The sequence below is a fragment of the Zymoseptoria tritici genome, chromosome 7, assembly GCF_000219625.1.
Source record: "Zymoseptoria tritici IPO323 chromosome 7, whole genome shotgun sequence".
Classification (NCBI taxonomy): Eukaryota; Fungi; Ascomycota; class Dothideomycetes; order Mycosphaerellales; family Mycosphaerellaceae; genus Zymoseptoria; species Zymoseptoria tritici.
In genome coordinates this window covers 1567275-1590390 of record NC_018212.1, presented here as the reverse complement: position 1 = coordinate 1590390, position 23116 = coordinate 1567275, and the positions used below count along the sequence as shown (strand labels likewise).

General features: G+C 54.6%; 8 protein-coding genes across 8 annotated transcripts; 3 read left to right on the top strand and 5 right to left on the bottom strand.

Moving 5' to 3' along the window:
* Positions 1–951: 951 nt before the first annotated feature.
* Positions 952–1584, bottom strand: MYCGRDRAFT_94597 (uncharacterized protein; the record flags this gene model as incomplete). The annotated part of the gene is made up of 3 exons (XM_003850724.1): positions 952–1003; positions 1061–1334; positions 1422–1584. 3 exons carry the CDS (start codon positions 1582–1584, stop codon positions 952–954), a joined length of 489 nt encoding a protein of 162 aa, XP_003850772.1.
* Positions 1585–2735: 1151 nt separating this feature from the next.
* On the bottom strand, positions 2736–4440 carry MYCGRDRAFT_110255 (uncharacterized protein; the record flags this gene model as incomplete). Its single annotated transcript, XM_003850723.1, has 3 exons — positions 2736–3070; positions 3127–3940; positions 4304–4440. 3 exons carry the CDS (start codon positions 4438–4440, stop codon positions 2813–2815), a joined length of 1209 nt encoding a protein of 402 aa, XP_003850771.1.
* Positions 4441–4755: 315 nt separating this feature from the next.
* On the top strand, positions 4756–5841 carry MYCGRDRAFT_94595 (uncharacterized protein; the record flags this gene model as incomplete). Its single annotated transcript, XM_003851025.1, has 1 exon — positions 4756–5841. The coding sequence occupies one exon, from the start codon at positions 4756–4758 to the stop codon at positions 5839–5841; it is 1086 nt and encodes a 361-aa protein (XP_003851073.1).
* Positions 5842–8023: 2182 nt separating this feature from the next.
* MYCGRDRAFT_94594 (uncharacterized protein) lies at positions 8024–12294 on the bottom strand (the record flags this gene model as incomplete). The annotated part of the gene is made up of 6 exons (XM_003850722.1): positions 8024–8083; positions 8142–8168; positions 8459–8464; positions 8598–10868; positions 11622–11709; positions 12269–12294. The coding sequence occupies 6 exons, from the start codon at positions 12292–12294 to the stop codon at positions 8024–8026; spliced, it is 2478 nt and encodes an 825-aa protein (XP_003850770.1).
* Positions 12295–14107: 1813 nt separating this feature from the next.
* Positions 14108–15322, bottom strand: MYCGRDRAFT_94593 (uncharacterized protein; the record flags this gene model as incomplete). The annotated part of the gene is made up of 2 exons (XM_003850721.1): positions 14108–14140; positions 14588–15322. 2 exons carry the CDS (start codon positions 15320–15322, stop codon positions 14108–14110), a joined length of 768 nt encoding a protein of 255 aa, XP_003850769.1.
* A 536-nt stretch (positions 15323–15858) lies between these two features.
* On the top strand, positions 15859–16664 carry MYCGRDRAFT_105272 (uncharacterized protein; the record flags this gene model as incomplete). The annotated part of the gene is made up of 1 exon (XM_003851026.1): positions 15859–16664. The coding sequence occupies one exon, from the start codon at positions 16029–16031 to the stop codon at positions 16551–16553; it is 525 nt and encodes a 174-aa protein (XP_003851074.1).
* Positions 16665–17492: 828 nt separating this feature from the next.
* On the bottom strand, positions 17493–20908 carry MYCGRDRAFT_61029 (calcium transporter ATPase; the record flags this gene model as incomplete). The annotated part of the gene is made up of 3 exons (XM_003850720.1): positions 17493–18003; positions 18056–20526; positions 20577–20908. The coding sequence occupies 3 exons, from the start codon at positions 20692–20694 to the stop codon at positions 17575–17577; spliced, it is 3018 nt and encodes a 1005-aa protein (XP_003850768.1).
* A 998-nt stretch (positions 20909–21906) lies between these two features.
* Positions 21907–23105, top strand: MYCGRDRAFT_74181 (uncharacterized protein; the record flags this gene model as incomplete). The annotated part of the gene is made up of 1 exon (XM_003851027.1): positions 21907–23105. The coding sequence occupies one exon, from the start codon at positions 22050–22052 to the stop codon at positions 23103–23105; it is 1056 nt and encodes a 351-aa protein (XP_003851075.1).
* Positions 23106–23116: the final 11 nt, after the last annotated feature.

Here is a 23116-nt window from a genome sequence, read left to right as displayed (position 1 = left end):
CGATCTGCTGGCGCTCGCGTGCCGAATAACGTAGTAGAGGCGTTGTTGAGAAGCTCGTCATCGCTCTCACCGGGCGATGCATTCCGACTCTGCTCCTTGTGATGGCATTGATGTTGAGCATTGTTGGACGATTGGGACGCGAATTGATGCTGGAAATGGGCGATGCCAGGCTGCAAGACTGTGAGTAGCGAGGACTGCCTCCGTTGGGCGCTATCGTGAGATGGAACCAACCACCATCCCTTGCGTGGCCGACCCACATCTGCAGGCGATCGAGGTGGGTTGGTGTGACCTCGTCGTCCAGACCTGTAAGGTTGCTGAAATCATGGTGGTATTGTACTTGAACGCCTCGACATCCACGCAGGCACGACATCTGAGCCGTTTGATAGCTATACACGCACGACAGCTGGATGCCCGGGTAGCTCTACAACCACCGTATCTGAACGTCTTGATAGCCATGCAGACAGCAAATCTGGACGCCTTGAAAGCCGTGCAGGAAAGTCGGTAACATGAGCTTGAAGATCCTGTAGCCGTGCAAGAGAGATATCTGTCCACCTTGGTAGCGCTGCAGGCAAGATACCACGACAGGCAGGATACCAGGTTTGGCAGACCGGCATTTGTGAAATAGCAGGACACACAACAGACAAGTTGCACGACAGACGAGTCGGCAATACAGCAAGTCAGCAGGACCGACGACCTCAATGAACGTGCGGTAGTGGAGGATGGGAGAACAACATTGAAGTGAGACGCCAGCGTGCGATAGAACTAGGAGGGATTGAGTGATATATCTTGCAATACCCATTCTATTGGTTCTTCGACTGCGTCTACACGTTTCTACGGCACGTTAAGGAAGCGATGACTTCTGACACTTCGTTCCCGCAATCATGGCGAGTTGCTGGCAGGACTTGCTGCCGAAGCCATCTAATCACATCCCATTCGTGAGGACTGAAGGATTCAGAACGCCCAGACGCCCGGCTTGACGTTGTCTTCGTTTCCTGCCACGAACCTGATCAATGAGCATTAGCCGAGAGATCCCATGATGACACAACCCCATCCGACGTACCCATTCTCCGCAAAGACCTGCTTCACCCTAGCAACGATCATCTCCGGTGTGGGAGGTATCGTTCCCTCGACTCTCTTTTGCGTGAGTGGGTAGACCCAAGGGACCATCTGCAGCGAGGTGCCATTGTACATCGAAATAATCTCGCTCTCGGAGAATCCACCGCCGACGAAGATCGCCTTGGGGACTTGAGGCATGGCGGACTTGCTGTTGGAGCCGAGCATGGATGCTGGGATGGTGTTCTCGCCGGCGAGGAGGGGGATGAGCTCTGATAGGGCTACGGGGGCGTTGTGCACGACGTGAACGACTGCCAAATGTTAGCGCGGGACGATCTTGTCCATCGTTCGTGGATTGGTAGCCATACCATCGTACTCGGGTAGCATGAGTGCAATCACAGCTTTGGCAATTTCTGGGTCCTTGCCGCCTACCGCGATCGGAATCGCAGAGGAAGGAGCATTACCGTCGACCGGTTGTGCGATTGTCGACGCAATGAACAAACAGAGAGCAAGGAAGCGTGATAAAACCATTGTAGCTGATTGAGATCAAAGTGCTGAACTTGAAGGTCGAGTTGTAGCGATGGCAAGGAGAGGCCGTGCGACTTCAACCATGATATACTTACATTTCTCGGGACTCCAATCTGACACCTCGCACTTCAAAGTTCACACATTTCGAGCATGCATCAAAGGACAACTCTGTGGGGACCCGAAATGATCTTGATAGAGTCGAACATGCAGGGATCCGTTGCGGAGAGAGGTGAAGCGTTTCACTTGACCTGGACTCTTGATTGGACTTGCATGAATCTTGCAGGAGCTCGGCAGTAGATATGCCGATGGTCTATGACCCTTCCATCACTTGACATGCATGGGCGAGGTTGCAAGACAGCAGCAAGATGTGCATGATGGTGTACGCAACGAGCGTGCGGCAGCGATCGCGACGGAGACTTGAGAAAGGTCGCCGTTGGAAGTGCATGTGGGAGGATATGCATCAATGAATGTCCCGCTCGTGGAAGCGAGGCCGCGTGGGCAGCTGCGGCTGAATCTCGATTCCGCGTCGACACTTTCTGCAGGAAGCGTAATCACGGTCCCTTGCAGTCGCAGAAATGATCTGTCACCGCTCGATGTTGTGTCACTGAGGCCGAATGGAGTTGATGGCAGAGCAGAGATGATGCAATCTTGCCCGGAACGGCCGATATCGCATCTCTCGGGTGGGATACTTCTCAAGGAAGGAGCTCTCTTCGATACCTCCGTGCTTCCGCTCAAACAGCACACTCCAAACTACCTAGATGCTCTTTGTCTAGTCAAAAGTAAGCGATGACCAGGAATTGAATTACCGATAGGACCGTGTGGTTGTCGCAGAACGGATTTCGATGCCGAGGTCACCAAACTTCCGCGCAATCCTCGCCCTACTTGCTTCGCTCGATGAGCTTGGTTGGTGCACTTTGAGCGGAAGCACGGAGGGAATCATCTGAAAGTCGGTGCTTGGTATAGATCGAGATAACCCGCAGGATTGATGACGCCAACAACGTCGGACGACTTCTTGGTTCGCATGATCAAATGCCCGAATGCAAGCTGCAGCGAACCTGTAACCGAGAACCATCCTTCGGACATTGCTCCGAGTCCCGGCTCCGATACAAATGCGGGCGTCGGTCTTTGGTAGGAGACGTATAATTTCGACGAACCCGAGAGTACCCAAAGTCGCAAGCTTGCTGTTGCTCTTGCTGGAACAATGGTGACTGAGGCAGCGTTGACTTGACCATTATGCAACCTCTTCGATCAATCTCCCACCACCCGGCCGTCGGAAGACGTCACCAACTGGCGCATGCAGCCATTCCTCCGGCACACCCACCCGACTGCCGTCCTTGTTGCTAACCCAGCGGACGTACAGCGAGTTTGGCTTCGGTCGACCTTCCTCGTCTTCTTCGCCCGAGTGCTCGGCGGCGTTGGCAGCTGCAATCTCAGCCCGAGTACGTCGTTTTGGTGCTTGCTTTTGAAGAAGCTTGTTGATCGTTTCCATCTGGCACACGCGTTAGCTTTGCCCTCTTTCGGCGGAGAGCATGCAGCTGTGCTCACCTTTTCCTCTTCGTTACGCTTCTCGCTGAGATTCTTCCTGCGACGCGCCATCTCGGCTCTCCTCTGAACATGCTCCTCGTCGGTGAGATGCTTCTTTTTCAGTGCCTCATTCGACAATGCCATCAATGAAGGGTCCTCCTCGAACGCGGCTCGTTGCCGTTTTGTCAGTTTTGTAAGGTCGGGAGTGGCACTGCGGGAGTTCTCGTCGTCCTCGTCGCTGCCCGAATCCTCCTCTTCATCGTCGTTGTCTTCGTCTTGATCGTTCCCCAGATCATCATTCGATTCGAGTTCGGACAATTCCTCGTCGTCATCGTCATCCTCCATCTCTTTAGCTTCCACTGACTTCAAAGCTTTGGACGGAGGCGGAGCAACGGTGATGTTCGAACGAACGCTCGCTGTACCTCGCTGCTGCTTGATCACAGGTGGGGTTGGGTGATCATCCATATCCTCGTCGTCCTCACCGTCCGCATCCTCCTCGCTGTCCTCATTTCCAAGCAATTGCTGATCCAATTGTCCGTTCACATCGTCCTCGTCCAGGTCCTCCCCATCCGCATCTTCGTCTTCATCTTCATCTTCGTCCTCGTCCGACTCGGGATCGATCACCGTTCGTGGATTCCTCGTCGCTCGGGCCGTGCGTGGGGCAGGTGCGGGCGTATCGTCACTCTCGCTCTGATCTGCGTACGGATTTGGAGGGATGCTGCCGCCAGATGTAGCTTGACGAAGCTTGCTCGGGGGCGCTTTCACGGTCAAGCGGAGGGAGCCCGCGCCATTGGCAGGTCTTGCAATGGACGCCGAAGGTCGGGAAGAGCCTGGGCTGGTTCGCGGATTAGTGGTTGGATATGGTTGTGAGGCATCTCGTGTTGCAGTGGCAGAGACGGTACGCGCGGAACGGCGAGCTGGAGGCATGTCTGTGATGTCGTTGCAATGGGGGAGGAATTGGCAGAAACAGGTTGTATCGCGGAGGAAGTACGAAGTCAGTAGCTGAGGTAGGCTCGGCGGAATGCTGACTTCGCGCTACCTTGCCCTCACTTCGTCCAACGACACCGTCGAGGTGGGATTGTCCGGCAAAGCTTCGTTCGGGGAAGAAGCTCCTCGCGCGTGCAAATGGAACGCATGGTGTACAGTGCGCGGACTAGTTCTAGACATGTGCAGGATCTCTCTCCGTGACGTGACTTACCCGCTGCCGCCACGCGCGCCGCCAATGATCTGCTGAGGCGGCTGATATGCTGGCAAGTTGGACGCACCAGAATCGGACGTGCTGATTGGCCTGCCCGAGGAGGATTTGAGGCGTTTGTTGCGTTCCGGGTGGTCCATCGTAAGGGAGTTTGTCGAGGCGGGTTGCTGTCTGCGTATGCTGGAGGTAGAAATGGACAGGATCAGAGGTTCTGGCTACCTTGGGACTGTCATATGATGGAGGAGGACGAGACGTGAGAGTACACCAAGATTCGGAGGATGGCCTGAGGCAGATATGAGATCGGCGTGGTTGATGCCGACCCCCGAGCCGAGGCCACTTGCTTTGACGTTCACAGTTGACTGCTCTGGCAGTGCTTCGTAGGTACCTTAGTGTTGTGCTGGTACTCATCCTGTGTCTTCAACATTCTCGTCATCTCCCTCCCTCGATTCCTAGACATGTCAGACAACCGCCCCAAACCATCCATACCGGCGTGGCAACGAGCTGCCCAGCCGAAATCTCCACCGCGAGATGATCCGGTCTACGCGCAGGCCGAAGCGGAGGCCAAACCGACGGATAACATTGAAACAATAGCACCGACACCGACCGAGGACGAGACTCCTGCTGATCCCGTCAGTGGAGATGCTGCACCGGAGATGGCGCCCTCGGAAACTACCTCGTCCACCACAGCAACACGAGCAAGCGACTCAAAGCCAGCCACGTTCGAGGCCGACGACTTTGCGAGATTCAGCCAGCAACAACAGCAACCCCCAGCACAACCACCGCCTGCCGTACAACAACGATCAGCACCTCCTCCGATCATCACATATCCCGAATTCCTTGTGGAAGCACACAAACCTCCACCACTCATTACTCCATCAAGAGTCATCAATGCCATCTACCTTGCTGGTGGTCTCTCAGCGATCCTCTACGGTGCAAGCAAATGGCTCATCACACCTATGGTAGACAGTCTTTGCGAGTCAAGGCATGAGTTTCTCAATCACAGCCAGACCAAAGTCGACGAACTCAACGAGCGACTATCCAAGATCGTGAGCAAACTTCCCGAAGCGAAGAAACAGAGCAACGCAGAAGGGGAGATTGACGACACCGAGAGCGACGCCAGCGATCCTACCGAGCTATACCACCGCGACATGGGCACGCAAACCGAATCGCCTCAGCCATCCCGGTCCACCTCCGTGCCTGAGGTGAAAAAGACGGCCGTAGATCACGAAACTACTGCAATGTCAATCATGCAGTCACACTTTGCGGAGATGTTGGAAGGATCCGACAGCGTTGGAGAGTCGGCAAAAGATCGGTTGGACAGTGTCAATAAGCTAAGGCACTATTTGGACGGCCTGATCTACAACACCGCAAGTATGCCCGTGTGGCAGGCCGCGGAAGATGGTATGACTATGAGGCCTGCAAATGGTGCACCCAAGAACGACGGAGTTGAGGACTTGAAGAAGGAAATCAGGGGGGTCAAGGGCGTGCTGTTGAGTGCCAAGCGGTTTCCCGCAAGACCAGTTGCTGCCGGTGGTGCGTAGATCGTCGCGCAACAAAGGTGCAGGCGCAAGAACTCCTGGAGCCTTTGGCCAGCCGATGGCAATTCTCTTGCGGCATGGACTGCCGAGATCCCGAGAGAAATTGAATCCGATCTTTGTGAGCGCGCGTTCGGGTACCACGAGCGACAGTCAAGCTTTGTTAGGACTGTGTGCCGATTCAGCGAAGCTGACTCCAAGCAGGATTCAGATTTATCCGCTGGAAAGTGCTCGCATCGTTGAGTCGCCCGAGGACAGCTGGAGTCCACGGCAAGCAGGTACGCCGCCACGGATACAATGCGAGCTATCCTGGTGACACATAATGTTCCGATCGCCGGTCCTGAGATGTGTCAGCGACTGGAGCACGGGCGATTCTCAACGTGGTCTTACTGGTACTCTGAGCTTAGTCAAGATGTCTACATTGAGCAACAAAAGCGAGTTGTCAGAGGCGTTTGTGCCGCTGGAATGTGCGGCCACAGCGGCGAGTGAAAGCGACAGCGGATCTCCATGACACTCCTCAGACTGTACCCAGGTGTCGAACTCCGGTGGCTCAGAGTATGCAGTCTGTGCTAGAGAAGAGAACAAAGGAACCAAAGCTAGGAAAGGGAATCAAAGCAGCAACAACTCTCGCTTTCCGGCCCAGACTGTACAACCTAGGCCAACCGAGTTCGAGCTGCATCGTCCGATTTGAGTGGAGCCGCGGAGGAGGGATGTCTTCGGCAGCGACTAGCAAGTATGATTAATCGGACTTCGCAACTTATTACGAGGAAGCAGAAGATGAGCAGATACGTTACCACAGATTCACAAGGTACTCGGCAACTCGAGCAATCGAGGAGGTAGCTTTAATCCCATACTGCAATTCTGGCGAATCTTCGTGCACCACTTCCATTTGGACTGGTGTGAACTCTCGTGGAGCTCTTAAAGTTGCTGCAAGCGTGGCACCACCGCCTCGGCCTACGCGAGTCTTTCACCACGTGGCCAGCACAAGTACATATCATGCGATGCACAGTGGCGAGACCGTTCAACGAAGGGAGGTCGGTGGGTGTGCAGTACCCGCACGACATGATGCGGGAACTCTACGAGCATGCCTTGTCAAAGTGCCCATCGTCCAGAAGGCATCCTGCTCAACAATTCCGCTCCAATCCGATCATCTTCTCACGATGACCGTTCTCGTCGTGCCATACTTTTGGGTCCAGACTCGGATACATTCGAAGCAACCGTCGCTTACAGATCGGGAAACACACCACCCGTCCGGACGGGCAAGTTCTCACGAAAAGACCCGCAGGGCTAGAAGCTTGTTCTGCTCCTTATCCAGCCGCAGGGTCAGACCACGCTTTTTCATCGTGCATCGTGCAGTAGCGTCAACGTCGGGCATTCTAGATTTCTAGATTTCGCAACCAAGCTGCAAGCCACCTTCGGGCGCTCCGAGTTGTTAAGTCTGGCTCTTTGAGTTTGGGATATATTCGCGATGGCCTGATGTCGGCCGCTCCGACATACTTTTGAGACCGGAAGGCAGGGATGGAGTGGACGACGAGTCGAGGCTATGCGCCGGGAGGGTAGTGAAAGATACCTCCATGGCTCCGCTCAAATTGCACCACGCAACTTGGACTTCAGTAGCTCGGTCGGTATGGTGTGAGCTCGAGGGACCAGAGTTTCGTCCTTGCTTTCGTTCCTCTCGAGAAAACACATCCTCCTCGAACTACGTTTCATGCCCTCTCGATACGAGAAACCCGGCCCTTGTGAATGCATTGCATGTCTCACCTGTCCCGTAAGTCTGTCTGGGGTCTGGCCCCATCACGGTACAAATGTCTAGTCTCAGAAGCACAGACCCTCTTGGCGAGCACTAACCTCTTCGAGCGCCTCGCCTACAGTAGGGCCAGCTGCTTGCAGCTAATAGGCCCGTTAAGCGAGGTGGTCTGAGCGCCTGAGACTAACAAATGTCGAGGCAGGTACTGCTCGCTCGAGCGTCCTTAAGTCATCCCGCACGAAGCCACATCTTAATTGCTAAGCAACGCTCGAAACGATCCTACCTGGCCCTACGAAACATCACTCCTACAGACATCGCTAGCATGAAGAATTTAACCATCCTGATCGCGGCCATCTCTGCAGCCACCGTCTCGGTCGCCGCTGTGCGCTGTCCTTCTGGCAACAAATTCGACTGGGCTCCGATATCCTGCCGCAACGTTAATTATGGAGATTTCGGCGACGGCGGCGCATGCGAAAATGCACAATATGACTGGGAGATTGACTATGAGCCTGTTTGCATTGCCGATATCTACTTGAGTGTATGATCACCGTTGACGTACGATGTTAATCTTTTGCTTATCACTCTTCTAGCGATGGAAGGGCATATGTTGCCTTCCGTGGAAAGGCGGCGAAGAGGTCCATAAGTATTACGTGTACAATTGCCTTGCCTTGGGAGGGGATCCTCATGATGAAAGTCCCAACGTCTGGCCTTGTTGAGTCTTCCCGGGTCGCATGTTCTCTGACGCAGACTGCACAGTCTAAGCCCATGGAGTCAGACACATGCGAAGCAGTTTGAACGGGATCATGAAGGTAGCGTGCCGTGAATGATGGGACTGCGACAGGAATCACAAATTGTCACTACAAAGTGCAAACATACATTTCTCTGTAGGTAGGATATCATGAACATGTGTAGCGAACCAGCACCAGAGGAACCACGAAATCTGTCCAATGGTACCTTGCACAAATGAAAATCGTCCCGTATCGTCGTCCTTCTTTTCCTACGCCGTTTCACTGACCCAGCTCAATTGATCAAGAGCTCTGCTCCTCCTCCTACCCCTGACATCCGTCTCCTCGATATCCGCCGCCTGGCAGGGGTCTTCCGGATAGAACGAACTCGCCGAGCTCACCTCGCTCCTGATCGAGGCCGGCGACTCTGCGCGCCGCACTCTTCCGGAAGTCAAGGGTAAAGGAATGTCGGCCGCGCGGATAGACTCCTCGATGCCTGATGGGAAGGGGACCTCCGCTGCGAGAAGGCACTCTTCGATGTCTTGCATGCCCTTTCCTTTCTCTTGGCGCTGAGTGGAATTGATCGTGCTGGATCTTGTGGGAATATGAGGTTTCGTCGAATTGTGCACTGATGGATGATCCTGAAACCCGAAATCGAAGGTATCGATGCCGGCCTTGCGAATCGCAATATCGTCATGGCGGAATGAGATTTCAGTGCCGGGCGATTCGGGGCATGCAGAGTCGGAAGAGTAAGATGTTGCGGTGGAAGAGCGATTACCGTCGCGGTCGCTCCAAGAAGACGATGAGTACGTCGTTGAAGGGCTGTCGTCGGAGATGTAAGACGTGGCATTCGGTGGGATGGTGGTGTCGAGGCCTATGGGGGTCGTGAGTCCTGCGCCGTTACCGTAACCCTGAACAATTATTTCCTGGAACGAAGTCGAGCGCTGGTGAGCTTTGATGCTGCGTTGGACCAAGCTCCCCGTTCGATTCAAACTCGTTACTCTGGAGCGGAGAGACGTAGAGCGAGACACTGGACGTGTGAGCACATCTCCCATGGATATTCTTCCCGCCGAGTATCCATGGCAGAAGAAATCACTGGCAGCCTGAGTGTCGCACTCTGGACTAATCACTTCAGGCGTCTCGACCAACGGATTAAGTGCAACGAATCGACGTAGAGCTGCCTCTTGCAATCGGACTGCTGCACTCTCCTTCGTTGCCCAGGCAGGACATCCTTTCGTAGAAACGCATAGCGGGTAGGACGGAGTCTGGGTATTCCGCACCTCTTTTGGCGCATTCGTCATGCTGACCAGCGTCTGCAACACACCATACACGAGAAGCCATCGCACTTTACGAGCCTCCGCGGGTGCGACTTTCTCTTCCAGACTCCGGCGTTCGAACTTCATGTACGCCTTAACCAGAGAGTTGGCCATGACTCGGCAGTTGTCCGAGTTGGTAGCCCGTTCGAGAAATTCTTGGTCGAGAGGGGTTCGAGATCTTCGCATGTGGCGCAGACTCATACGAGCAGTGCGTGTGTTGTTGCCCGGCAATAGCGGAAGAGTATACGGCAGAGGCTGGTACGACTTGCTCCCGTCGAAGGCCTGGATGTTCTGCGATACGCACAGGCCTCCACTTATGCCACGACCGCTCGCCAAATCGGTGGATGACTTCGTGTCGGCGAGGTATTTGTAGAGACTTCGGAAGTCATCATACATGCGAGTCCAGAGGCGTTTGTCCCATGGCTCGGATGGACCACGGGGAAAGTAGCCGACCTCATTCACCTGGTAGGTGTGAAGCATACTTCGGAAGCGGTCGAGGTGATCGCGGAGGGGTTTCGTGAGGCCGACGTTTTGTGGTCCTAGCTCTTTCTCCAAGAAGGTACCGAGGGATCGTGTTGACTCGGCCACGTGCTGGTGCATCTCGCGAGACGCTTTCGCAATCAATTCTCGGGTCGTACTGCTGAGTCTTGATCCTTGCTCGGGGTCAAACTGGCCTTCCATGCCAACGCAGTGAACGAAAGCATCGACCCAAACGTTTTGGACCCGGGCCAATTCAGACCAATACAAAGCAGCGGATGCATATTCGAGATTGCCAGCCAGGTCAAGATAGCCTTGTTCTAGACAGTATTCCTGAAAAATCTCCGAAGCGTTGCAATGAGGCTGCCATACTTCAATTCTCTTCCACAAATGTGCGAGCGAGACGCCAAAGTCCTCTCCAACGATCGGTTTGCGAAGGAGGTAGGCGAAGTAGTTGCGTGTTCCGACGTGGTACGAGAATGCTTCTGCTCGGGTGAGTTCAATTGGTGCGGAGAGATAGAGTTCGGAACAACGAGCTGACGAGTCGTCTGATACCGAGGCGCCATAACCGCTGTCAGAACCATTGTCGTCGCTGCTGATCGAAGCTGCGGTCTTGGTAGGCCTGTGGAGACACTGCTTCAGCAGATGCGGACTGTTCGTCTGCTCCAGCAGCTCGAGAGGGATCTTGAAGCTAGCGCCACGGCGTGAGGTTGCAGGTGCGTAGAGATGGACCATACAGTCGCCGGAGTCCACCCAAAGCTCGGAATCCTGAGAGTGTCATTAGCCACTTTGCCTGCCGCCCTCAGAAGTCTGTTGCGTACCCTTCGCAGTCCGTCCCAAGCTCGAGTTGTTCGTTGTGTACCATCAAAGAGTTTCACCGTCCGGGCGGGACCGCGAAAAGGCAGCGCTGGAACACTAAACGGTCTCGATGAGCGAGAACTGGTGGGTCGTGAGGGATTCATCGTGCTGGATGCGGGCCGAGTTCGCGGGTGTAATCGAAGGTTGGTTTGGTGGAATTGCAGGACCCCAAGTCGTTACCTGTTCTCAATGTGTTGGACGTTGACAGTAGACCTTGGTCGAGCGCATGCTGTGCTCCTCGGCGGAATTGATCATGCACGAGCTCCCCACATCCGAGAGCGGGTGACCAAGGTATATGTCTGTCGTTGGCGACTCGGCACGAGACGAGCACGAACAATGATGAGAGAGTGATGCAACAGGAAGGAGATCTGTCGGTGAGCGTGAGAGCAAGGGTTGAGTGGGTGTAAGAACAATGCTGAAGCGGACCTACCGGGGGCACCGAGAGAGTATATGGCGAAGACTTGCCACGCCCACGCTCGCGTGTACAGTACAGCTCTCAAGGCTCTCGCAGAAACGCCATAGCATGCAGCTACGATGTGCGGTGCGTTAGTGCGAGAGCGTGGACGTGGGTGGGACGAACCGCATCCAGATCAGCACCCCCAAAACTCTATCCGCGCTGCGACGCCATGCCCCATACAGCGGAGGTTGTCCTCGATATCGCACTACACGCTGCTTTTTGCTGTATGGAACCGCCGGGTCGAATGAGATGGAGGTGGTGCTTCGTCTTGGCTCTCGAGGACCGGACGCGGCCCTATGGTGATGTCTCAGACGCAGTCGCTTTTCGGCCCCTCGCCCAGGCCCTCGATGGCGCAAAAATCTCACACAATCCAGGATATCTGGGATGGGTGAGGTCTCAGCATGACAAAATCCACGCCAATCCGATGGTATCGCACAGCCATGTCGCACGCTGCATTGCGATATGTGCAGCAGACTCGCTCCGGATGATCACGATGCCCGGCGAAGGCGCAGATTGGACTGTGGGCAGAGATGAAAGGTGAGGGGATCTTCGGAATCGTCATGCTCCGACCATCACTGCCACATTCGGGCATCTCACCTGCGATGACCCTTCCACGCAGTCGTCGTTGATGCCGGGCGATATTGAGTTCCACGCCGATACAACTGTCAACGGTGGCATAATGCATTCGGGCATCGCATCGGCTCTCATCACGCCATGCCCCTCTCACAGAATCGCAAGGCCGCAACGTCCGGAGCGGCCGAAGAGGCGTTCTGGTGAACTTGGAGAAAAGACCGGCCGCGGCGGTTCTGGATCCTGGAACGCACCGCGACGCGGAAACAACCCACAGACACACGCTTCGACCTTGCCCTGTGAGAGCATGTCGGATTACTCCCGTCTGTCAAGCGTCTGTTTCCTTTTCTCAGAGTACTAGGTAAACCCTCAACCCGAGCACCTGGTATACGACGTCTGCCTCTCGTCACCTCTACCGTGCCCTGGAGCAAAGGGGACATCATCTGGTGATTCTGGTCTCACTTCTTCCCCGCCAAATTCTGCTCAGATGCAGGGCATTTTGGGGGCGGATTGGTAGAAGATTGGGTCCTGCGCGAGACGATTGCGCAAATCTCGACCAAGCAGTCCAATTTTCACGTCGCGTGGCTACGGCCAGCTCGGCTCAGATTTGCTCGATCAGGCGAGCCTTTTGCGATCATGCCACCCCGCTGTGTCAATGTGCCAACGTGTTTCGCTGCTGAGTTTCAAGGCAAGCGTACTCTTCATTTATTACAGCCGACGAGTTGTGATACTTCCCAGTGATCGTGCCATGCATTTCCTGTTAGCAATAGTAACTCACAACGAGAAGATGGAATATGACCTTCGCTGAGGTCATCACCAAAATGCCGTCGACATGATGCTGCGATCAGCACGCTGCACTGTGCACAATCTTCGGGCCAGATCTGCCCTGCGTCGAAATCTGCTGCTGCTGTTGCCCTTTCAACCAAGTACTCTTGAGCCGCAGAGATGCTTGTCGTCACCCTCATCCCTCATCAGCCTTTGCCCTCGACTCGAGAAAAGCTACCTCCGTCCTTCCGCTCAAACTGCAACACTCCAAACCAACCCAATTAAGCCTACCTCGTGCGGTGCAGGCCAGGCCACACGGTAGCTTAGAGACACATTGCTAACAAGACCATAAGAACAACGATCGTGTTGCACACATCCCCAAATTTCCGCACCACTTTCACCGTACAGGTATCGCACGGTTGGCGTGGATGGTGCAGTTTGAGCGGAAGCACGGAGATATCGGTCTGTACACACTACGAATTACTGTGTCATGCAAGTTGACATCGTCGACGTGGTAAAAGTTCACGCATGGAGAGCAGCAAGGTCATCGTGGCGTTGCTCATCGACGACGCGTCCAGTTGAAGATCAGAGCTTCGCGGGATTTCTAGAATCCATGGGTACACTGTCCAGCCCTTCTTCGTTTCTGGAAGTCTCACCATTCTCATGCAAATTGTTCAGTCCTTTCCGTATCCGAACGAGTGCCGGCGAGCAGGACCAAACTCCGAACAGCCCCGTCTTGCATTGCTTGGCCTGAATCAGACATCATCAAGGTTCGCCGATCATCTTACCATCCCACATTTCTGCATCATCACCAATCATTGCGGTTTCCACGTTGGGTGGCCGCACTGAACAGCATGTGTAGACCCTACTTCACAGCTCGATCTACGAGGTTGTTTCAGGCGCGTTGTGAGACAACGCGACGTGTGTAAAATGAAGGCCTGGGCCGACGCCAGAACTTGAAGATCCCAACGTGCATCGCATTCAGACAAAATGGCTCGGTCTCCATGAGCACAATGGTGACTCCCGCGCAGAGCAGCATCGCTGCAGAGATCAACTCGACGGGTATGATCGGGTCCTCAGCAGTGCCGCCATTGCCAGTTAGCACGGACATCGTGCTCCTCTGGCATGGGGTACCCGGGGGTCATCTTTCACATGGTGCATAGCTCGCTTCAGCCGCACGAGCGCATCCTGGTACTTGATGTTCACGATGAAGACCTCGCCTGAGTACGACGCCGAGCTCCGTGATCCTTTATGGCTTGAACGCCGTTCATGACGACCTCAATCGTGTCTTTGCCCTGCCACTCGGCCTGATCGTGGTAGTTGCTATTGCACCCGGGTATGGCCGAGTGATCCCTCCTCAGAGGTCGGGAAGTCCTTTGGTCGACCAGGTCTGAACATACAAGGGCTTGAGGTCGCTCATCATCTCCCTTCGTCCGCGGCCCGAGCTGGCATCGCTCGCGTTGTGCTTGAGATTCGAAGCCATATCGCGGCTGTGTCTGTAAGCTCTGTCGGGCTAAAAGAAGTTTGTTTGACGGAAAGCGCCTAAACTGTGGTCGCAGCTTCTTGGACTTAGCCGTCTGCACTTCTACCTGAACTGATCTTCAGCTGATGAGGGGTGAGATGAATTGAAGTGATCTCGTAAGTGAGCTTGAACCGATGGTCCAGATGGAGCAGCTTGGCAACGACATAGCTTTGAGAAGCGAGCATGGCGTAGGCGAATTGCACTTGGGTGCGGCACGGTGTGGTGGTTGGTTCATCTCGATACGATGCGCAATGATTCCTCCTACATCAACAACCTCCACACACCGAGAATGATGGCCGCCGTACCCGTACACACGCCCATCAACCATTGCAGCGTCGAGAATTTGACCGCCTCCAACCTCTCCCTCAACGCCGCACTCTCCTGCTCGATTCTCGTCTCTGTCTCCTTGATCTTTAAATCCTGACTATTCGCCTCTTCCCGGATCCTGCCTTTTTCCAGATTGAGATCGAGCCTCACGCTCGCCTGCGTGCGCTGCACCTCATCTCTCAGCCGATTGTTTAGCTTGGCCAGATCGTTGGTCAACCTCTCGTGACTCGCCCGCGTGAGCGCCGACTCGGACGAGTCCGCCGTCAGCAATTCTGATCGAAGTTTCGCAAAGTCGACTTTTTGTGTGTAGGTCGCCTTTTCTTGGTCTTCCCGCAGGACCATGGTGCGGGTGAGGTTTTGGATGGACTCTTCGATGACGGAGTCGAGTACGCGCATAATGGATTCGGACTGCGCTTTGGAGAAACCGGAGGCCTCGAGGGACCGCACGAATTTGAGGGTGTCGAAGTGGTGGTCTTTCTTGAGTGGGGCTGTGGTGGAAAAGGCGCGGGCGGCGGCGTGCCGAATTGAGGACGGTGATGCGCGACGAGATGCCCATGCGTTCCGGGCGAAGGCTGCGGTCGCGGTGGAGCGAGGGGGGAGTTGTTGCTGCTGTGGGGAGGTGTGGTGTCGAGCGAAGGAGGTGGTCGCAGGGCGAATAGAGCTCGCTGTCCACGAAAGACGAGGGACCAGACTGCGAGAGACGATCTCCATCGAGGAGGACATGATCGGCGTCGTTCCCATGTTATGAGCTGTTGTCGTGATTGTGATAGGAATGCTGATGTCGCGGTCGTGTGTAAGGTCGAAGTCGATTATTCTAGAGCTACGCCGCGTGAAAGTTCAAGTCGTCCTCGGACCAGGGTGATGCCTGTCGCCGGCGAATCAGACTGACACTTCTCTTATCTCTCCCCTCCTGCATGCAACACCTGGCCCTTCAGTCATTCACTTCACTTGAGATGCCTTCCTCTTTGAGAAATGTCCATTCGCACGTGAAAGTGTTGTTTTGACGATGTTCAAGAATCGGGATGCGGTTCCAACCTTGTCGGTGGAGTTTTTCGATGAGAGGACGAATTACGTACAGCGCTAGTTCTACCAGACGGCCGATAGAACCATCGCTTGGCGCCACTGACCTCCAGCACCAAGACACCGACCAGCAATGGCTCAGCACTTGGCATGGAGAGATCTGGCATGTCGTTCGACAATCCCTTGCGGCGGTTGTGATGTGTCTCTGATGCTCTGGAAGGGGCAAGATAAGTCAAGGTTCGACATTCGCAAATGAGTTGAACCGTTCTCGCCGTCCACAGTCCCTACATCCACAAGCTCCATTCCTCTCGTCAAAACTCCGGCCGCATCATCCCCACCTGCAAACTTCCGTTTGCGCCATCTCTTCCACCAGCGCAACCGCATCATCTTCAATTCACACGTTCCAATCATGACCGAGACCGGCCCACCACCGGTTGTCATCAGAGAGGCACGACCGGCCGTTGTCGCCACACGATCCCACGGCCGCGGCGGCGCAGGCAACATCAACAGCAAGCCCGCCGAGAATGTGAAAGCAACCGACCTCGCAACGCCCACGATCAAATCGCAGACCTTCACGACCGGCCGCGGCGGCGCGGGAAACATGACGAAGAAGAAGGATGACGACGCTGCGCGTGCGGCACAGGATGTCGACACGCCGGCGCATCACAGCAAGGAGATGAAGGGCACTTTTCACTGGGGGCGCGGAGGTCAGGGAAACATGACGACGTTAAAGGGCGAGAATGGGTCCGCGAATGGGAACGTAACTGCGAATGGCAATGGCGAGAAGACGATTCGAAAGACTTCGGCGGGTGAGGCTGAGAGGAGGGGATCGATGAAGGCTGCATTGGGCAGGGGAAAAGAGATGTTGGGATTTGGCAAGAAGGAAAAGGCCATGGCTGTGGATGCGAAGAACGAGGACGCGATGGAGGACTGAGGGGACGGAATGTGCGGAAGGACTTCTGAGCAGACGACACAATACCCACTCAGTGGTGGAAACGACAGATTCAGATGCTGGTGAGCGCTTGCGGACAAGGGCGGCAACAAATAGAGTGCAATGAGCAATCAAATATGGCTTTTCAATGACCATGGACTGCAATGAGCGGCTGGTTCTCGTTGTGATACGCTTTGCCAGCCTGTAGCGAGAATGAAGTGGCAGCCATCAAGGATATGCGCCTACGTCGAGCATCGGAATGGAAGCCACAACGTGCTGGGCAGCACTCAGAGTATTAGCTGATCAAGATGCATGGGATCTGGATGGCGACGACAATTTTGGGGGGCGCTTGTGCCGCTGCTTTTAGGTGCTTGTAGCCGATGGACTCTGTTTAATAGCAAGAGGTTCGCATAGTCCGAAACCAGATGCTGGAGAGTGACGGAACGGCATCACATGATGCGACGTACTTATGGCAGCGGCCATACCAATGATTCCGCTTGGTGCCGGCGTTGAGACAATTGCCGGTGCAACGAAACCCGAAGTTGGTACATAAGTCGTTGGTCTGTACATGTTTCGCACATTCGTAGGCGTGGATGAGAGGTCCTCCTTGAGTTTCGTAGCTGGCCTCAGGGACGGCGGCGGACGCGGCCAGTACTGTAGCGGGCAGGAGAAAGGCGAGAGTGAGCAGCCTCAGCTTGGAAATTGAAGAATGTCGTGTACTAGACCCCTTCGAAGTCACGAGTCGCTGGAGATGGCGAAGATCGAAGAAAGCACTCGCCTTCCAGCGCGAGATCTGTTGCAACGCGCAGCGCCTCGTGTACGACGGCAAATCCACGGTAGGGCGAGAATGAACAAGGAATCCTGAAGAGCAGCGCGAACGAATGGTGTACCAGTCGGTGTAACCCTGACGGGCAGAGCGGGACTATGATTCTGAGTGAGAGGCTGTCTGACGTCTGGTACAGCAATCTAGATCTACAACCTGTATTGACATGGCCATCCCGACAGCCAAAAATGAAAAGAAGCTCTACTCCGATTTCTTGCTCCTCCTAGCCTGCTCTTGGTTGCCCTCGGTCGTCTCCATAAAGAAAGCCCTCTCCATGCCTTTCAGCACCTCATCAATAAGGATGATCGGCGCGCTCCATGCCAGCACAATCTTCCACTCGTCCCATCCAAGCGGCACGATACCGAAGATGCCCTGCAAGATTGGGGTGTATAGAAGAGCAAAGTGAAGAGCCATACTGAGAGTGATGGCATAAACCAGGATCATATTGCGCCAAAGTGGGAGGGTTAGCAGAGATTCCGAGGACGACAATGCGTTCATAGCGTTGAGCATTTCAATCACGACCAGAATGGAGAGCGAGATGGTTGAAGCTGTGCGAGCAGAATTGTCCGAGAAAATGCTGCAGCCGCCGGAGATGAGTGGGAATGATGTAGAGCAGCGGTGGAAGTGGCTCTGTTGAGGACGTTAGCAATTGAGTCTGTCGTTGAAATGTTTTTGCACTTACCAGTTGGTAAAAAGTGATCTGAGGGCCGTGCTCATAGAACATAAACCACCATGCGTACCCTCCAACAGTTGCCAGACCGACGTAAGTGCCGATGACCATGTAACGAAAGAACAACCACCCGCTAATCAGTGGCTCGTCACGGCGGCGGGGTGGGCGCTTCATGATGTCGTTATCCTTGGGGTTGAAAGACAAAGCCGTGGCGGGAAGACCATCGGTAACCAGGTTCACCCACAGAAGCTGGACCGGAATCAGAGCCTCAGGCATGCCGAGCGCCGCAGTGAGGAAGATGGAGACGACCTCTCCAATGTTCGAAGAGATGAGATAGCGGATAAATTGCTGGGTGTTGTTGTAGATGGAGCGACCTTCCTCGACGGCGACCTCAATGGTGGCGAAGTTGTCATCGGCAAGGACCATGTCGGCGGCGAGCTTTGCAACATCGGTACCGGTTCCCATGGCCACACCGATGTCACTCTTCTTCAATGCCGGAGCATCGTTGACGCCATCACCTGTCATGGCGACGACTTCACCAGCAGACTGTAGAAGGTCGACAAGTTTAGACTTGTGGGAAGGCTCGGTGCGAGAGAAGAGAGAAGCCCGTTTCGCAGCCTGGAGCTTCTCACTTTCGCTGAGGTTATCAAACTCCCGTCCGGTGTAGCTCTTGCCTGTGAGATCCTCGTTCTGGCCAAAGACCCCAATCTGACGGCAGATGGTCTCGGCAGTGTTCTGGTTGTCGCCAGTAATGACAACAACGCGAATGCCGGCAGAACGGCACTTCTTGATAGCACCGGCGACCTCAGGGCGAGGTGGATCCAGCATGCCAACCAGACCGAGGAGGGTCATGTTCTGTTCGAGCTGGAGATAGTCTTTAGAAGTCTTGGCGTTCTGAACATCTCCAGTGACATTGCTGATGCTGGCGAGAGCAATGACACGAAGTCCTTTCTTCGCAAGGTCAGTGATCTCTTTTTGCACGGCCGACGCGAGTTTATCCGAGAGCTTAGCCTGCTTGCCATCGCTGCCGACCAGGCAGTGGCTGCATCGCTCGAGGATCGATTCCGGGGCACCTTTGACAAGTAGTCGTTGGGTGTTGCCGCCGTTCACAAGCACGGACATGCTCTTCCGATCGCGGGAGAACTCATAGGTCCTCAACTTGTTTGCCTTGCTGTGATAGTACCTGCTGGCCAGATCGCGTTTCTCCTGGGGACGGGCCTTGGCCTTTTGAGAATTGTAAGACTGGTCGGGCGTGCCGATCTTTTCCGCGAGGACCTTCAATGCACCCTCGGTCGGCTCGCCGATGCTGGTAAAGAGATTTGTCTCGCTGTCGTAGGACAATTCGGCATCGCAGCAAATCGCAGCGACTTCCATCATTTGCGCAATTGTCTTTGAGGTCGCAGCGGCCCACTCGATGACTTTGCCATTTCTGGACACTGCGCCATCCGGCGAGAAGCTGGTGCCTTCGACCTGCATCTCTTCCAGTCCTGACTGAGCTTCGTTGATGTATGCAATACTGTTCACACTCATCTGGTTGGTGGTGAGAGTACCAGTTTTGTCGGAGCAGATGACACTGCAGCTGCCGAGAGTCTCCACGGAGGGCAGACTGCGCACGATGGCGTTCTTCTTAGCCATGGTGCGAGTTCCCAGTGCGAGACAGGTCGTAATGACAACAGCAAGACCTTCTGGGATGGCAGCCACTCCGAGAGAGACCGCGATCTTGAGGTAGTAGATGGCGCCCTTGGTCCAAGAACCGCCAAAAGAAGGATCGTTGAAATGCTGAATATTGATCAACCAGACCAAGATGCAGATTCCAGAGATGACTTTAGCGAGGACATCGCCAAATTCGTTCAGCTTCTCCTTGAGTGGTGTTGGCTGCGAAATCTGCGAGGTGATGCTCTCGTGAATGTCACCGATAGCGGTGTTCGTTCCGGTCAATACGACAATCGCATGGGCATGACCAGTAACGACAGTCGTTCCGGAGAAGAGCATGTTGACCTGATCCTGCTTGACAGCCTGGGTGTCCTTCACAGCATAGGTCTCTTTTATCACGCTTTCGCTTTCTCCCGTCAAAATGCTTTGATCCACGCGAAAGCTGTTGCTGTTGATGCTCAACAGCCTGCAGTCGGCTGGTACCTGGTTTCCCACCGCCACATCGACCACATCGCCGGGTACCAAATCTTCCGCCTTGACCGACTTGATCTTTCCATCGCGAATGACCTTGGCTGTGTTGGCGCTATACTCTTGCAAAGCCGCAATGGCCTTCTCCGCCGAGCTTTCTTGGCTCACACCTACGACGGCGTTGAGGATGAGGATCGTGAGGATGACTGCGGGATCGACGAATGCGGTCCAGCCTTCCTCGTCTTCGAAAAGCGCGAGGACGAATGAGATGGCGGCGGAACCGAGGAGGATCAGTACGAGTTGATCTTTGAATTGTTCCAGGACGAGCTCCCAAAGTGGCGTTGGAGGATCTTCTGGGATGGCTGGGACGTGTTAATTGAATCAATCAAGAGGTTTGTGTGGTTTGGCGTACCATTCTTGCCGTGCTTTTGCCTCGATGCCTCCACGGCGCTCTCGGAGAGGCCGCTCTGCTCAGTGACTTGGAAGTGCTTGAGCACCTCGGCGGTAGATCGCGAGTATGCGTCGTCCATGGTGTATTGTGGTATTGTAGAGGGATGGTTCGATCTCCAGGCCGTTTCGGTAACGTCTGCCTCTCCTTCTTCGGTGGACCGCTTTACTCTCTTCCTATCATGGTCTGCAGATGCAATGTCGAAGAATCAATTCCACGGGGAAGATACGGCGATTTGTATGGCTTTGATGGAATGTTCGAGGTTGTGGGGCGTATGCAGTCGCGGAAAGGTACTTTGATTATTATTTCTCGAAGAGGACAGATTGACAGAATTCAGCGCCTCCAATGAGCCCCCACATATCCATTCATATGACGTAGAATTACTAGTACCTGCATTATTGTCGGCCAAGCACCCGACAGCAAAACGGAAACTTTTGGCATATGGCTTCGAAGCGACCCTCCAACTTTGGACGCACGATTCTTAATGCAACAACGATAGAAATATACCTTCACTTACACTATATAAGAGCCCGTATTTTGGAGTTTGTACACGGCTATCTAAGTACCACTTTTCCAACTGTAAAGAGCGCAGTATTCCAGGTGAAAGCTCGAAAGCCGACTTTTGACAAATTGCTGTTTTGCTTTCGGATGGAGGGTCGGCCTACCTTACTTTCACACTCACTCATGCAACACAACAATTTCCTGGAGAGAGTAGACGGTAAAAGGGATCCTCCCGTCATCCGGCCTTTGCACCCACGTACCTCCATAGCTCCGCTCAAACCGCACTACGCAACTCGGACTCCAGTGGCTTGGTAGGTATAGTGTAAGCTCGAAGGACGAAAGTATTGTCGTTGCTCTCATTCCTCTTATAGACACATCCTTCTCGAATCATACTGCCCTTCTCTGGCACAGACTGCACAGTCCAAGCCTATGGAGTCAGACACATGTGGTGCAATTTGAGCGGGATCACGGAGGTATGAATCCCTTCCGATGGGCTGCATTCTACCTCGAAGTTTCTTGGCCAAGTCCGACGAGAACCGTGAGTCGTGAACACTGAAGGACTGGAAGGGTGAAGTCGCACAGAGAGTAAGGTATGTCTCCGAGAATTACCTCAGGCACCTTTCGATGTGGACTGAAAGTCGAAAGTCTCCCCGCGATTTCTCCAGACGCCTCGCCTCGCCTCGGTTCGGCTTCGGCAAGGACGACTGAGTGAGTCCATCGCCGAACGACGGGAGCTCTCCACTGCACTTTGTAGGAGGTACGAGCTTCGAGTCGACCGAACAGTGTCGACTGCAGATCAAGAAGGAGAGTACTCTATTTCATAGCACCGTATACCCTCCACACTCCCTCTTTGGCTTCATCCTTCTTTCTACGCTCCTCTCCCTCTCAGCTCTCCCATTCCACCCTGCTCTTCCTCCCACAGCACCCCCATCCATCATGCCTCGCCCATATCTCAAGACGCCGCTATGCGAGCTGCTCGGAATCGAGTACCCCGTCATTCTCGCCGGCATGGCACGCACATCCTCCGGCCCTCTTGCAGCAGCCGTATCCAACGCCGGCGGCCTCGGTGTGATCGGTGGACTCGGCTATACGCCCGATCAGCTCCGGACGATCATACACGAAATCAAAGAGAACCTGAAAGACAAGTCGCTCCCCTTCGGCGTCGATCTCGCTCTCCCTCAAGTCGGAGGCTCCGCGCGCAAGACCAACCATGACTACACCCACGGCCACCTCGACGAGCTCATCACCGTTACGATTGAAGAGAAGGCTAGTCTATTCGTCTCCGCCGTCGGGGTGCCGCCTCCACACGTCATCAAGAGACTGCACGAGGCGGGCATCCTCATCATGAACATGGTCGGACACCCCAAGCACGCACACAAGGCTCTCAAGGCTGGTGTGGACATTGTCTGTGCGCAGGGCGGTGAGGGCGGTGGACACACCGGCGACATTGCCACAAGCATTCTCATCCCCTCTGTCGTGGAGGTCGCAAGGCAGTACACCAGTCCCATGACGGGTAAGCCAGCAATGGTCGTCGCTGCAGGTGGAATCTACAATGGCAAGTCCCTCGCGGCATCGCTCTCGTACGGAGCTCAGGGAGCTTGGGTGGGAACGCGCTTTGTTGCATCCGAGGAGGCTGGCTGCAGCAAGCTACACAAGGAGGCCGTTGTGACTGCTCAATTCGAGGACACGCTTCGCACGTTGGTCGTGTCAGGACGTCCTCTCCGTGTGCGCATGAACGACTACATCAAGGGCTGGGAGGTAGATCGACCAGAGGAGGTCAAGAAGCTGTGCGAGAGTGGCGTTGTGCCGTTACAGCAGGACATGGACAACGAGGTGGATGTTGACATTCCTTTCTTGATGGGACAGGTCGCCGGTGCGATCAAGGCGATTCAGCCGGCGGGACAGATCTTGGAGGAGATGGTGACGGAGTGTGTTGATATTTTGAAGGAACAGCAGAGCTTCTTGAGCCAGTCGGTCAGCAGCAAGCTTTGAGTGTGATATGA